At 41.0% G+C, this 16,709-nt stretch overlaps 1 protein-coding gene across 1 annotated transcript in view; it reads right to left on the minus strand.

Annotated features, from left to right (window-relative positions):
• Positions 1–10,900: 10,900 nt before the first annotated feature.
• The window catches only part of LOC147616354 (uncharacterized), a 50,921-nt gene continuing 45,112 nt past the window's right edge, over positions 10,901–16,709 (minus strand). Inside the window, exons 5-6 of the mRNA XM_086777408.1 lie at positions 12,907–13,092; positions 10,901–12,815 (exon numbers count right to left, since the gene is read on the minus strand). Of these exons, the coding sequence (XP_086633534.1) occupies positions 11,091–12,815; positions 12,907–13,092 (1,911 nt within the window). The 3' untranslated portion in view covers positions 10,901–11,090. The remainder of the gene's footprint in view (positions 12,816–12,906; positions 13,093–16,709) is intronic.

The raw sequence follows: 16,709 nt of genomic DNA on the forward strand, positions 1-16,709 counted from the left end.
ATACGTGCAATCACAATCCGCATGGAGGGAGTATATGTTAATGGACTCATGTCAAACTTGAAGCTCATGCTCACATCATGTATGGGAAGCCAAAATTGCATGTATATGGCTGTAAGGTCCCTCCCAAGCCATGTATGTGTCTCTTTTAATATAGATTTCAAGAAAGAAAGAGTGCACTTAGAGAAGAGTAAGACAATTAGACTAGAAACATTAGAAAAGTGTTAGAATAAAAATATTAGCTCCAAAAATCCTAAAAGAAATAAGAGAAGAATAGTTCTATTAAGAGACAAGTATCTCCAAAAATAGAAATTTGAATTTAGGTAATAAGAGGTCGTATTTAGAGTACTTTTACATATTTAGAGTCCATGCACACTAAAAATGTGAAAAAGCAACGCGTTTCTAAATATGGCACGTTTGTGGCTATATACATATGTTTTTGCCTATTCTACCTCTGCGAATGGCTTATAGACTAGATGCCTTCCGGTTGTTTTGACTAGTTATAAAACTATATTCTGAGTTTTTATTAGAGATTTATGGCGCTGAAACAATTCGCTGGTTCTGTCAAGGCACTAAGAATGTAGCTAGTAGCCACAAGGTGATTCTAGACCTTGAGATGCATATATCCCTTCATTCTTATTTAATCTCTTGGAAAAGAAAGCTAGCTTGCATAGACCTTTATGAGGAAGAGACTACTACCCCATAGCTTTTCTTTTAATAAAGAAATAATAGTATGTCATAGCCCTGCAACAAGAGAAGACTACTTTGCCATCATAGACCTTCAAAAGGGAGAAAAGTCAGAGTACGAGTAAGAGGAGATAAAGCTTAGGGATGATCGGATGATTTCAATCGTAATAAGCGAAGGTATTAGAAGACTCTCTATTATCATATATCAAGTTCTAAATCTCTTATTAATGAGCAAAGACAACGTTGTTTTTCAATTATATATCATTCTTAGAGGTTGAGTATGGCCCCGGATTCTCTATTAATTGTTAATAGTAATCTATTTGATTGATTTACTAGTTAAAGTTTTTATTCTTTTAAACAATAGCATATGCCTTAATAAAGAATATCTTATCCACAATCTCAAGTTGAAATGTTAAAATCTTTGTGAAAGGGCTATTTTCTTAAGAAGGTAACGTGGATTCTAGTCTTATGGTTTAGTTGAGTAAATGGATTGTTATCATGGTTAAATTAAGGTATAGGTACAACTTCTCCCTGCCTTGATGCTGCCTCGTTCTTGTGCTTGCGTAAATGGACGGCGGAGACGTTAGTAAGGCCCGGAGTCAGCCCATGGTATCCCTCATACCATTGGGAGAATGAGGTTCGCCGATTGAGGCGAGTGATTGTGATGCTGTCTAGTTCTGAGGGCTCGGGCTAGTGTGGTGAATAAGCCCACCCTAGTGCGTAGACATCCCTCTGAGGGGCAGGAGGATCGAGCGTAGGAGCCTGAGGGGGTGACATGCCGCCTTGTGAAGGGCCTTAATTAAGGAACATGTTTATTTATGTCAAATAGTGTGGTAGGACTAATTAGAAAACAAATTGACACGTGAGTAGGGTGAAAAGTGGAAGGATGGAATGTCCCGACCGCACCATCCTACGAATGGATGGACCCGATTAGTCGGGTAGCTTTCCAACAAATTAAGTAAAAGCCCTACACTAGATAAATAGATTCTCAAGCAACTCTATTCTAGGAGACTAAGCCAACGGCTATGCCTTGCATGGATGAGGGAAAAAGCATTGTCTCTAGGAATCAAGATTAGTATTGCCCAAATTATGATCAATTACCGTATGGGTAATTTGACTTTTAGAAGACCACGCTCCCCCTGCGGGATAGGGCTAGGTCTTACCTACAAATGGTATCCTTGAATCTTTACATGGTCAAGGTGTCGACGAGTATGAAATTTTCTCCAAGCTAAGACTTAGTAGACTATCTTAAGTGTTTTTCCTATTTTGAAAGGGGGGAACCTTACAATTGATATATCAGAGCTGATCTTAGTTCCTGGGATTTATTTTTCAAAAGGTTAACTGTCAAGGGATTAAAACAAGTGATTGTTTATCATATTAGGACGAATCAACGATCTCTAATGGCCATAGAAGTGATTTGAATATCCTCACATGTTGAGATAATCATCCTATGAAATTGTGCTTGTATTTTGGGGGTGCACACGCAAGATATTTGTACAATAAATTTGAGAAATAAGATTGGGGAGGAAACCTTTTGAGGAAAACCATAGTGTGATCAAATTAAGAAACTAGTGAGAGACTGAATGACTAGAAGGATAGACCAAAACTTTGTTTACAGAAATTTTCAGGATATATCTCATTAATTTGCATATTATAAATTAATAAGATAATAACTCCATTAAGGTTTGAATAGTTGACGTGTGAATGCCATCCATTGGATGCTTTACACTAGGACGATCATCCAAGATCTTGAACCCATCTCAGACAAACATGGATCTAACTTCGGATGTGTAATTCCCAGAGGATCATGCTCTTAGATGTGTTAATCCCAAGATACTGGATGTGTAATTTTCAGAAAACTAATCATCTCAGACGTGTTGATCCTGATAATCTTTGGATGTGTCAATCCCAAGGCCCCAGATGTGTAATTCTTAAAAAAATGAAGATCTCAGATGTATTAATCTTGAGTACCTTCAGATGTGGTGCTATGATAAGTATTTGATACTTTTGAACTTTTCATGGATACAATGAAAGAAGCAAGTTCACCCTTGCTTGTCTAAGAAATGCCGAATTAGTTGGAAGCACTGCTATCAATCTAACCACTCAAACCAAAATCAGTTATGGGATGCCATGAAAGTACACCTTCGTGAAAGGTTTTGTCCTCCAGGATTTTGAGAGATTAAAATGAATGAATTTTTGGAGCTAACCCAAGAAGGGAAGACCCTAAAAGAATACCACCAAAATCTTGCTAAAATTTCTCCAATTAGCTCCAGACATGGATATGTAACTCTTCTCCATCGATTCATTTGGAAGCTTAATCTACCATTGAATAACCTCGTCAAGAATGCAAAACCATCCTCTATTTCAGAAGCCATAATTATAGCCAAAGTCTATGATAAAGTTTTTGAATATGGAAAGTGTTGAGTCCTTCCATGTTAATCAAGAAGAGGGCTCCTAATTCAAGAGGAACGTCAAGCCCACCCTTGGCTACAAGGTAGATCAAAATTAGGTGAAGATATAGGGATAGCATGGTTAAAGATAATCGAATTCAACAAGTTTTTCTATGGGTAAATAGAAGAGGATTGGTACAAGATTCATGTGAAGTAATGTACATGATGAATAGAGGTATTCTAGAAGATAATACTAAGATTATGCAATTGCTATCATAGGTTAGATTACGTAAAGGATTGATTCTCTTACGTTTTTCCATGATAATTTGTTAAGTACCATATTACATGGAGGTATAGAATAAGGAATTCGAAGGTTTGTATCGTTTGTATAAGAGGTATATGGATGCATGAACTTAGGATAATAAGGCCAATTAACTAAATAAAGACCTTTTGGGGGGCACAACGAGCCAAACACATGAAATAAGGGACTCTTTAGAAATAATGTTTAGATAAAAGAGAATTTCTACCTAGTGGGGACACCACTTTGGAAGAGACAGGAGGATTTACTTAGATACTACGCCAGCTTACGAGATGAGGACATCTCGAATCTTTTAAGTGGTGTAAGGTCCCTCCCAAGCCATGTATGTGTCTCTTTTAATATAGATTTCAAGAAAGAAAGAGAGTGCACTTAGAGAAGAGTGAGACAATAAGACTAGAAACATTAGGAAAGTGTTAGAATAAAAATATTAGCTCCAAAAATCCTAAAAGAAATAAGAAGACAAGAATAGTTCTATTAAGAGATAAGTATCTCCAAAAATAGAAATTCGAATTTAGGTGATAGGAGGTTGTATTTAGAGTACTTTTACATATTTAGAGTCCATGCACACTAAAAATGTGGAAAAGCAACGCGTTTCTAAAGATGACACGTTTGCAGCTATATACATATGTTTTTGCCTATTCTACCTGTGATGGCTTATAGACTAGATGCCTTTCGATTGTTTTGACTAGTTATAAAACTATATTCTGAGTTTTTATCAGAGATTTATGGCTGAAATAATTCGCTAGTAGGTCTCTACACAGAGAAACTATAAGAATGTAGCTAGTAGCCACAAGGTGATTCTAGACGAGATGCATATATCCCTTCATTATTATTTAATCTCTTGGAAAAGAAAGCTAGCTTGCTATGACCTTTATGAGGAAGAGACTACTACCCCATAGCTTTTCTTTTAAAGAAATAATAGTATGTCGTAGCCCTGCAAGAGAAGACTACTTTGCCATCATAGACCTTCGAAAGGAAGAAAAGTTAGCGTACGAGTAAGAGGAGATAAAGCTTGGGGATGATCGGATGATTTCAATCGTATGATAAGCGAAGGTATTAGAAGACTCTCTATTATCATATATCAAGTTCTAAATCTCTTATTAATGAGCAAAGACAACGATAAACGATAAATTTCTATAAGGTATACATATATTTTGTTTTTCAATTATATATCATTCTTAGAGGTTGAGGTATGGCCCCGGCTTCTCTATTAATTGTTAATAGTGATCTATTTGATTGATTTACTAGTTAAAGTTTTTATTCTTTTAAACAATAGCATATGCCTTAATAAAGAATGTCTTATCCACAATCTCAAGTTGAAATGTTAAAATCTTTGTGAAAGGGTTGTTTTCTTAAGAAGGTAACGTGGATTCTAGTCCTATAGTTTAGTTGAGTAAATGGATTGTTATCATGGTTAAATTAAGGTATAGGTACAACTTCGCCCTGCCTTGATGCTGCCCCGTTCTTGTGCTTGTGTAGCTAGACGACGGAGATGTTAGTAAGGCCCGGAGTCAGCCCATGGTATCCCTCATACCATTGGGAGAATGATGTTCGTCGATTGAGGCGAGTGATTGTGATGCTGTCTAGTTCTGAGGGCTCAGGCTAGTGTGGTGAATAAGCCCACCCTAGTGCATAGACATCCCTCTGAGGAGAGGGAGGATCGAGCGACGGAGCCTAAGGGAGAGACAGGCCGGCTTGAGTCCTTGCCAACCAGCAACCGGACGATGAGGTGTTTGGTCCCATAGGGTTTTGCCCAATATGTAGAGGCTGGAAGGCCGAATTCTAGATCAGCGGTAGTATAAAGGCAAAGAATAAGAGAGCCGGTTTGGCTTGTATGGAATTGATTCTTGTATAAACTTTTTTAATTATAAATCTTATCTTTGGCATTATTGTACTGTGGAAAGAGATTGTTTTATCGAACCTTGTGAAAGGTTCTTAATTAAGGAACATGTTTATTTATGTCAAACAGTGTGGTAGGATTAATTAGAAAACAAATTGACGCGTGAGTAGGGTGGAAAGTGGGAGGATGGAATGTCCCGATGGCACCATCTTACGGACGGGTGGACTCGATTATTCGAGTAGCTTTCCAACAAATTAAGTGAAAGCCCTACGCTAGATAAATAGATTCTCAAGCAATTCTATTCTAGGAGACTAGGCCAGCGGCGGCGGCTGTGCCTTGCATGGATGAGAAAGAAAACGTTCTCTAGGAATTAAGATTAGTAGTTGCCCAAATTATGATCAATTACTGTATGGATAATTTGACTTTTAGAAGTCCACGCTCCCCCTGCAGGATAGGACTAGGTCTTATCTACAAATTGTATCCTTGAATCTTTACATGGTCAAGGTATCGACGAGCAGGAAATTTTCTCCAAGCTAAGACTTAGTAGACTATCTTCAGTGTTTCCCCTATTTTGGAAGGGGGGAACCTTACAATGGCTGTAAACTACTCAATAAGCCCTCAAAAAAAGCCATAACATCTATCCCATAATTGCATGAAAACCTTGAGTAGATTCCAAACATTATGCATCCAATTTCCAAGGGTGTAGGGCTATCCACAGTGAATTTGCATGAATTTACAGTAAGTTAATTCATTGTTCTTGACCCTCTTTGGACTTCTAAAATGCATCCAATAACCCTTCAAATTCTTCCAATGTAGACGCGGGTTGCCAAGAAGCTTCTTTCTTTTGAGGGTAGTCCGCCACTCTATGGGGTTCATGGCGGCAGAGGAAACAGAGAAGAGGTGGTTTTCCTGTGGGTGCACATATAGTGTGCACAAGTGGTTTAGGGTCCATGTGAGGCACCGGCGAAGGAAGATGAGGTGTTACGGGTGCCTCAGGGAGGGCACATAACATGGGCTCCGCAGGGTTAGCAATGGACCTTGTTGGGATCTTTCCAAAAGCAATAGGGTGTGCCTGGGGAGGTAATGGTTGGCGTGGAAAGATGGACATAGGAGGAGGTCGTGGTGGTGGCGCTTTGTGTAAGTAGTTAGCTTGGGGTGGTGCCACCGGTAAGGCTTGGGGCTTGGGAAGAGAGGAAGGTAATGTTACAAATGAGTTGTGGGGTGGCATTAGCACGGTGGCCAATTGCGTGGAATAGCTTTCTTGCATATGTTGTCATCGAGAAAGATCGCCCATTTGCATGCTTGATCAAAGGTGGAGGGGTCCTTGACCAACATGTGGTCATGAAGCCTTGGATTGTGCAAGCCCAAGGGAAAACGGTCCATTAAGTGCTTATCACTCAATGTTTTCCTCTCTTCGCAACGTGAATCAAGGTACTTGATGTGTGCGATGTAATCATGTAATGTTTCCTCTGGTTTTTGCTCCAATCGGAACAATTGGATGACGGGGCTCCATTTGGGCCCGTAGGGTGCAAATCCGAAAATGAAGGCCTCCATCACTGCGTTGAAAGTGTTTTTGTACCGAGGGTCCAAGGATTGGACCCATTGCACAGCCTTGCCTTCTTCAAGGCTGAGTCCAAGTAGATGGACTTTGGTTACACCATTGAAAATTTCAAATGCCTAACAAATTTGGTTAAAGACCTCAATGTGGAATATGGGATCTCCAACTCCGTGGAATTGTGGCAGAAGTTTAAAAATTTTCGCCCACATAGGTTTGTAATTGATGTTTGTGGGTGCAAGTGTTGTGACACTCCCCTTTTTAGAGCTTATGCTAAGCTTCAAATGTCAAGTTGTGGCGTAAGGAGAGGTGTTGCAAGGGTGGGAGTGGGAATAGATCCGTGGTGGATAGAGAAGAGGGTATGTAAATGTGCTCGGGGCGTCTATCCACGCTGGGGTGCATGTATGGAGGGGCCCCACTTCGATAAAGGCTCTTCAAAGATCGTTTCATGGCGACCACATGTGAATGAACAATTAAGACCGGGGTACCGCCGAATGGAATGGAGGCATTGAGGGCATGCAACCATGACCGATAGGTGTCCATGGTGTGCGGGGAAGCTTAAAGAAGCTTTAACGGTACGCACACAAGCCCAAAATAGAAGTTTTAGCTCACTTTTGCCTTGCGTGTGAATGCACCCTTAAGGTTAAAAGTGGTCTTTTGAGGTGTTTTATGAATGTAAAAACGACCCAAGTAAGTCGAAATGGTAAACCAAAAGCACCTCAAAAGATTTGAAAATTTTTAAAAATATATTTTTTAAAGGAATGTCCGGCACTTGGGAAGGAACGTCCATAGCACTTGGGAAGGAACGGCTGGGAAGGAACGTCCACGCAACTTGGAAAAAAATGTACATGGCACTTTGAAAGGAACGGCCACGAAGAAACATCCACGGTAATTGGAAGGAACGGTCGGGGAAGGAACGGCCACGACACTTGGAAGGAACGGCCGCGGCATTTGGGAATGAACAGTCGGGAAAGTACTTGGGAAGGAATGCCCTTGGCACTTGGGAAGGAACGACCGGGCGGCAAAAACGTCCACGGCACTAGGAAGGAACAGTCGGGAAGGAACATCCACTTTACTTGGAACGTCCAGGACACTTGGGAAGGAACGGCCGACACTTGGGAAGGAACAGCCGGCCGCGACGCTTAGGAAGGAACGGCCAGGAAAGAACGTCCACGGCACTTTTGAAATTTGAATTTCAAATTAGAGGGAAGTGAGTGAGAGACAACTAAGACCTTTTTAATGCTAGGTGGGTAGGATGGGGCTAAAGTTAGAGGCTACCTCTAAATTAGTGAATTTCGATTAGTTTAGAGATTCTCTAACTTAACTAAAGATTGATTCTCTTAATCTCACTGTTAATCAATCCTTAACCCTCTTCTTTGCTCTCAAATTACTCTTAATTGGTGAGGAGTTTAAGCATGAGGATTTGATAGGTGGATTAGTAATGTTTATGCTAATCCAAAGATATGATTATCTCGAAATAATTTCACTAATTAATCCACTCACGAGAAAATTAGACCAAAAAAATTAAATTAGTGCTAATTAAGATCTAATTGGAGTGAACTGACCCCTAATTGGAGTGAACTAAGAATAGATTTGAGTCAAGACAAGTATTTAGAACACTAATGCCACTCCAATTAGTCTAATTATAAGAAATTAGGCTCAATTTTTTTTTAATTTTTTATTTGATTGATGTTTTATTAGTAATGCTAACCTACCTATGCAACGGAATTAAGCAAAAAAAGAAGAAGCTATAAATTAACAAAAAAAAGTCTTGCTTTAAGCAAAAACTCTCTTGATTAGGCGCTCTGATCATCCAAATCATAAGTTTTTTTACTCAAACAAGTTTTAATCCTACTCTAAACACAAAGCTATATATGAATCTTAACAAAAACATTAAGAAAACCAAACAAAACATGAAAATATAATAAAAAATCAAAGAACCGCATGCTAAAGAGCCTAGCTGGCATCGGGCTATGGGAACTCCCATCGGGTTCGAATCAAAGATGGCGTAGACAAGTAGCGGATTGCACTCTCCTACAACGGCGCCAAAATGTTAGGAAAAGCCTACTCTAACCATGTCGTAAGAAGTTGCCTATCCGCCAAGCTCGAGCATGCCTCAAGAGCTCGAGCCTATCCACCGTAGCCACTCGTCACCGCCGTCCTCCCACACTCGTTACACCGAGGCGATTGCTCTAATCCAACGGATGATGCAAGCTCTCTCATGTGGGATCTCCACAAAAGAGAATCACATTGAGTAGCCTAAATCACGAGAGAGAGAGAGAGAGAGAGAGAGAGAGAGAGAGAGAGAGAAGTAAGAGGAAATAAGTGATTAGCACTAATCACTCCCAAATCGTAACCCCAAACACACACCAAATGCTAGATTAAAGTTGCGAGAGAGGGAGAAAGAGAACACTCTACTTCTATTGCACAAATGGAAGAACGAGTTACAAAAAGAGAAATTGACTTTTATAGTTTCAAGCTTTTCTCCACTAGGCCGCTCGAGAGTAAGTGACCCGGAGCGCCCAAAACATAGTTACAAAGCTTTTCTCTATAGTTTGGCCAACTAACCAAGATTCTCTTGTCTGTTCTTTGAAGCTCAATACTTGGGAGAGGATTGCGTTGGTTAGCCTAATCACGAGAGAGAGAGAGAGAGAGAGAGAGAGAGAGAGAGAGAAGCAAGAGAGAACAAGTGATTAATACTAATCACTCCCAAACCCTAATCCTACACACACCACATATGCTAGATTAAAGTTGCAAGAGAGAGAGAGAAAGACAACACTCCACTTCTGTTGCACAAATGAGAGAATGAGTTACAAACAAGAGAACTTAGCTTTTATAGTTCCAAGCCTTTTCTCACTAGGCCGCTCGTAAGTGACCCAGGGTGCCCAAAACATAGTTACAAGGCATTTTTCTATGGCTTGGCCAACTGACCAAGATTCTCTTGTCTGTCCTTTGAAGCTCAATACTTTAGAGCGTCTTTAAGACGTTTCCCTCATCAAATGACAGGATTTACAATATAGCAAGAACGCCCATTACATAAGTGTGTGGACATAGTTGTCATAGAAATGTGTTAACCAATATGTGGTTGACAGGGACATCTACCGTGTGTCACTCTATCCACCCAAATGTAAAATATAGACCGAGGTTTCCTTGTTGATGAACTCAAGCTGTTTTTCTTGCTACAATCTAGTATAAAGCTCATGCAATCTAAAGTTGACACCAGTGTCCACATGCAAAAATAGACAAAGTTCATGGTAATTCAAAGGTTGGCAAAGAGAAAGTTAGGCAACTAGGTGAGTAAATTCACAAGTAGAGAGGGGTGCCTTGGGAGCCTAGTCGGTCTAACCAAGGCAACATTGCTACTCCCATTTGAGAGAAAGACGACATCCCTAGGCTTCAACCATCATATAGCAATGCTAGAGAGAGAGAGAGAGAGAGAGAGAGAGAGATTATATTATCATCTTTGAGGTGCTAGCATTGAACCATGCAATAATCTTGTCATGTGAGTACTCCCCGCAATATTGTAACACTTCCTTGATAAAAGCGACACTGGAAATATTCTTCCCCCTTTGCAAAAAGAATACATGGATGTGCAAGAATCCCTCAAGGACGTCAGGGGATTCCAATCGTGTGCAAACAGTAGCAAAAGTTGGGCAATCTAAAAAAGCGTGCTGTATATTCTTCGGAATACCTTCTCAAACTACCATGTCATCGCCCCACTTCACTTCTCAAATCATGAGAGCTTAGTCCACTTGATAGCACATGGAGTGTTTGGTAATCAGTGCTTTATGGCACATAAGGATGGCCTGTTAAGCAACGGAGATCAGTCACATGTGCCCCCTTCAGTATCCTAGATGCTATTCCTCATTGCATTTGGGGACGCATAGAAATCCAGATAACATGGCAGAAGACTGCACTACTAAATCACCTGGGCTGATGTCCATATGGCTCAGTGATTCAAGACCGCAAAGATTTTAAGAGGACGGGACCCTCTATGCTACCCAAGGGTTTGTTCATTCCATGATTCTGATGCAAAGTTCCCCACACCATTTAGATGGAGTCCGTTAGTATCAAACTCCGCATGTGAGATTATCAGCTTGGCAGATCTAGAGTGGATAGATGCTCAGAGGCCACTATCAATTATTTGGTCTCATATAAAAAAAAAACCTTAGCAATCGTGATTTATAGATAAGAGGGCAATCCCCTGGTTATCACATTTGCTACTATGGGATCGAATTATGATACATCTTCCAATAGGTTACACATCAAGAAGGAAGGAACTCCCCCTTTGCTTACTCTGCATTAAACAAAGTGGGGAAGAGGTGTTGAAGATTGAAAGTGCTGGTGAGCAAGCGACTTGACACGGCACCTGGCAACAACCCAACCATGGCTTTGGCAATACTTGGCCAAGCTCACCCAAATATTATCGCTATTAGACAGGCTGCAAAATGGGCGTCGTCGACCATGGATGGCCTCCAAATTTCCAAACAAAAACAGCTCCCGCCTAGCACGTGACAACAAGACACAGGCCCGTCGTCGGTCTGCCGCAAATCCTGACACCCGGGCACCCACCACAAGTGAAATGAGCACCACCTCTGCCTCCTGGCCTTGAAAGGAGTCTGCATTGTACACAATTATTTCTTCACCCATTCCCTCCTCACCCAACATCCCACTTATCAGGCTTCTTTGTGCCTCATACAAAGTCAACACCACCACCTTGCCCCTCTGAGAAACCCCCCCGTGCGTACTTTTCCAAACCCTACACCATTCAACAACTGCCTCAGCCTCCTCTTGGTTGCTTAGGGATGTCCCAGATGTTGCATCCACTGTACCCCTCACATCCACCCAGAGTAATGCCCTCTCCGAATCCTGCCACATCTTGCTCCCATCTGTATGTAGCCTGCCCCCATAAAATTCAGCAGATACAAACTGAGCAACACGGTATGGCATCCTGTACTGCTCCCGCAGCAGCTTCACACTGCAGCTCTGTGCTAGCAAATCAAACACGCTACGTATGGGCCTGAGTCCATAAGGAGGCAGTTGACATGGATCTCCCACCACGCTAAGCATCTGAAGATGAGGTAAAACCCCCAAAGCTGGTATCAGACTTCCCTCTGCAGCCTGTGAGCATTCATCTATAATCATAGATGAGACTCTATTGCCCATCAAACTTGCATGGAAAGAGTCATTTCCAATCAAAGCAAGTGTGCACAGCAATATTCTTGGAGATTCGTTTCCATTTCGAGCAACCCAGCTTTGGAGAGCTGCAGTGGTTTGTGAGCCTGAAATTACCAAAGCCTCTTTTACATCTTGAGTATATTCATCTTCATGCCAACCCACATAGTAGTCCTCACTGACTAGCAACAAGAGCCCTGGAATCCTCTCTTTCGCCATTGTCTCTGCCATGTGACGCACAGCTACGTTCTGATGAGCAGCGCAAACTAGTACCTCTCCTGGGCCTGCCAGCCGTAACCAGGCTCTTGCAACCGCTGATATCACAGTCGTCTTTCCTGTTCCTGGGGGTCCCACTACAGCAGACAGAGGAGACGAGAGCATATGCTGCCATGCATCTGATTGGCCTGGATTGAGCCCCACCTTGCAGTTTTGCACAACTGTTTCCTCTAGACTAAAGCTTCTGCTTGGAGGAGTCATACTTTGATTGTGTAGACATCCTAGTGCCACCAAAATGTGCCTTGGGCATGCTGCAGGGATACACAGAAGCACATACAGAGACTCTTCAAGTTTTTGCTTCTGCACATCACAGTTGTTACTGTTGTCCACAAGGACCTTGCTGATCATGGTAATCTCTTCCTGTACCTCCTCAACTCCTTTGACAAAGGATGGAGGCTCAGCATTATCCAAAACCACCCTACTACCTTCACGATAGAGTGTCACATATTTCTGGGGCTTTCTACCATCCTTGAAACGTAGCTCTACTACAGAATTCTGTCCCATCACTCGAGACCTGAAGTTCTTCTGTTTAAGGCTAAGGTAGCCTCGGTGCAGCTCCACACTTGCCCCCTTAACCTGAGCATCAATCTCAGCAGTCAAGCAGCAATTCAAGAAGTTTGCAATATCATCATTACAAGCAGAAGAAAGATCAAGTCCATTCCTATACCTCAATGGATGTGTCTTCATCCTTTCGGGATTGCAGTTCGAAGCAAAAAACAGATCTTCCAAAGTAATCTAGCAATGTCCATGGCAAGTCGGCTAATGAGAAAGACGGTGGTTGTATATGCCAAAATTCACTCTGGCCCACCCAGACTAAGCGTGTTGTCCAAGCATCTAAAACTGCATACTTCACCTGCTAGAAAACGTGCCCATGAGCCTATACACAATTAAGTATAAATAGTGTAATTCAAACACATCTTAAAATTCAAAATAAAAGCCTCATTTATATCAAACAGCGTCACAAACTTGAATAAAGAAACCACACAAAAAGGAATAAATCCTCAGCACACACTCAATGGACCTCAGCTCTACACTCGGCATTCAGGGCTCATGTCAACACAATTGATGGAATGTGGGCCCCAGGCCCCCATGATGCTCATTCTTATGTAGATCATGGTCAGGACTGTTAGAGCCAATGCCCCGCTGAACCACCTGAGGTTAGTTTTCCAACTGAGCAACACAGGAAGCCAGCATCTAGCTCACCGTCCAAGTTCCAACCATAAAGCCCCTCAGGCCTTCCCAGAACAACAGACTAAAGGCGTTTAGAGTCATAGCTCACATGCAGTAAGCCCTGGGATCCCATGTCACCAACACACAACCCAAGAGTATTATCGCATGGAGTAGTCCCTACTAAGCCCACGAGTCCAAGATGAAATGTTTGATTTCCATAACTAACCCTTCAACTGACTTATATAGTCATCCAATAACTGGGTGCTATATTTAGCCTAATGCCTCTATCAACCACTAGACCTCCATTTGCATTTTCTCAGTGCTAGCTCCCTACAAAGTGGTTCTCTACAGAGTGTGGGCTGGCCAAGGAGATCTTCAGAAGACAATATATAACTTAATGAGCTCGTGCTCCCCCCGCTGCCACCTTTGAGACTAGAACGATCTCGTCGTCTTCGAGCCCCCAACTATAGCTTTTGATTAATGAAAACATCCTAGACTTCCAGTGTACGATGATGGGGAGGCTCAATCCCAAGGCCTGAGCACCACTTTTGAGGACAGATTTGCACCCAATTTGATGAGAGCTTGGGGGCACCTCAAGCCAGCCCTTCAGCAGCTCCCCCGGCCTCGGACGAGGAGAGACTTTGCCAACACTTGATTTGGAACCGCCTCTTCAGGATGCCCAATGGTGGCCACCCCTTGGGCGCGCACTCTCACGTAGCCTGGGCCCTCCTCAATTTGGGCCCTGCCCAATCTCTAGGTGAGTGACCGTTGAGGGTATGTATGATATCTATCCATATGGCACAGATGGACTCTGTTGGGGGGCGAGGGGGGGAGAGGGGGGGTGCCGGGGGGGGGGGGGGGGGGGGGGGGGAGAGGGGGGAAGGTGTGATGGTGCCCTCCATGAAAGCTGCATCGTACCCAGCCAGCCATGGAGGGGACTATCCTTCCCTAAGCTTTGTTCTCTTTTAGAGGATATGTGCTTGTATTTCAGCCTACTGGCTGGTTTTTCATATAACTAATAGAAAGATAACTTTTCCCGGGAAAAAAAAAGACATAGCAAATCCTTCTGATCTACGAAGAGAATCCGTTGGACGTACTAGGAAGCTAACCCACATTAGGCTTGTGAGCATGGGAGCATGGGAACAAGCTCTAGTGGAGCATGGATTAGGACTAACCTTAAGGGTTAAGGTTAGGGTTAGGCATCCAAGGGTCACACATGGGAAATGGAGAGTCAAGAGTCACTTGACGGCCCTCCTATATAATAGGGACATGGGGCACACTCAAGGGAGGCTTGAGGGCTTGAGGCTTGGTTATGTTATGCTCTCTTGTGTAAAGGATCATAACTACTCACCTACCATTTCACACTATAGCTACATGCTATTGGATTGGAGTTATACCTCTTGATGGTATGGGACATCAAGGTAGAGGTATGATGTATTTTATTTATAATTCATGTGTGCATCCCTTGGGCTCGGGGGTGGTCGGGTGGATGAGTTTATGCCTGATTTATGCATGTTTATGCATAACAATTATCTAGAGAGATCTTAGGGTTTTAACAGTGAAATCAGAGCAATCTCTAGTTAATTGTTGTTGATTTTTCTTTTTTACTATATTTTTGGCATTCTTTTGAAGTAAATTTTAATATTTACTAATAAAAATGTTATTTTGTTGATTTGTGTGGATGATTTGCACATGGATCGTCGATATGGCGATTGGAACGCGTGTACTACTATTCAATGGACGAATCGACGTTGCGGGAGAATTCCGTGAGTTTGATGCTATTTTTTCCTATTTTTTGTGGTTTAAAATAAGCATTAATGAAAATTTTTACGAAAATAGCACATATTTTATTGTGGATATTTTTTGTAGAATGGATTCCCTAAATTTTTAGAATTTTTAAGAATTTTTTCCGAATCTTTTAGAAATTTTTAGAGCATTTTTATGGTTATCTGCAGATATGCGATCAAATTTCTGTCGATTTTTTGCTGAAATTCAGTAGGGGACAGCATGTTGATGCATGGAATGCTCTTCCGTGTGCGTGGGATCCTCTTCGTCTCTCAAATCAGAATTTTCCTCTCTCCCGTGAGCACTTCTCTTATATTAGGCAAAAATTGATTAAATTTAAATCTTAATTATGATTAAGATAATCTTAATTATGACTTAACCTTCTCTTAATAGAGAGAAGAGAAGATGAGATGGAGAAAAAGATTATAAGAGTTGGAGATGGAGAGAAGGAGAGAAGAGAGAGAGAGGCTATGGAGAAAAAGATTATAAGAGTTGGAGATGGAGAGAAGGAGAGAAGAGAGAGAGAAGCCTCTCTCTCTCAATTCTACACTCAAGTGCGGGGGCGGGAGGCTGCGCTGTAGCCCGCCAGAGGAAACACGATTCCCTCCCAAAAAAAAATTCATAGCCTTTTAATTAAGCTTATTAAAGTTGGTTTTTTTTTTAATGAGTTTTTTGTTATTTACAAAATTGCTTTTGAATTTTTTCAAAAAAAGCTTCGAAAAAAGCCTTAAAAATAGAGAAAATTTGACATTTAAGAAAAAAAAATCTCCGAAAATTTCTGAAATTTTTCTCTTAAAACCTTTTGGCTTTTCATCTTCCAGGAAACCTTTTGGCTTTCCGCATTCTCGGGAAACCTTTTGGCTTTCCGAATTCCGGAAAAACTTTTGACCTTCCGTATTCCGGAAACTTTTGACCTTTCACATTTTGATTTTTTCTTTTTTGTCTTTTCATTTTCCCGAAACTTTTGACTTTCTGTATTCCGGAAAAACCGTTAGAATTCTGAAATTTTTTAACCGTTTATATTCTAAATGCATTCGGGGTAAATTAAAAATTTCAAAAAAATAGTGAAAAATTAGACAAAGATTATTTTAAATTTTTGAAAAATATGGAATTGGTGTTTGGCATATGGTGTGTCCATTCGAGCATCCATGACCATTCAAATTCCTTTAAAAATATATTTTTTGACCCAGAAAATTAAAAAATCCGTTAAAATTATAAATTTTAATTGAATTTGAGAATTGTCGGGCGGAATTGAAAATTTCGTGAACGATGAAATTCTCAGGAGAAATTAGTAATATTCTAGAAATTATTTTTAGAAATCCTAAAAATTGATATTTTTAAAATATCAATGGTATTTTGACAAAATTAATTGCTAAAAATTTTCTTTAAAAAATATAGGTTTGGAATGCCATAAGATAGGTTTAGTGAAATTCAAAAGTATCGTATTTTGAGGCCTTATTAAATTAGAAAGAATTAAGAAAAAATCATGATAATTCTTTTTCTCGAGAATTTAAT

This window comes from Cibotium barometz, chromosome 38 (assembly GCF_041138505.1).
Source record: "Cibotium barometz isolate CiBa-2024 chromosome 38, ASM4113850v1, whole genome shotgun sequence".
Lineage (NCBI taxonomy): Eukaryota > Viridiplantae > Streptophyta > Polypodiopsida > Cyatheales > Cibotiaceae > Cibotium > Cibotium barometz.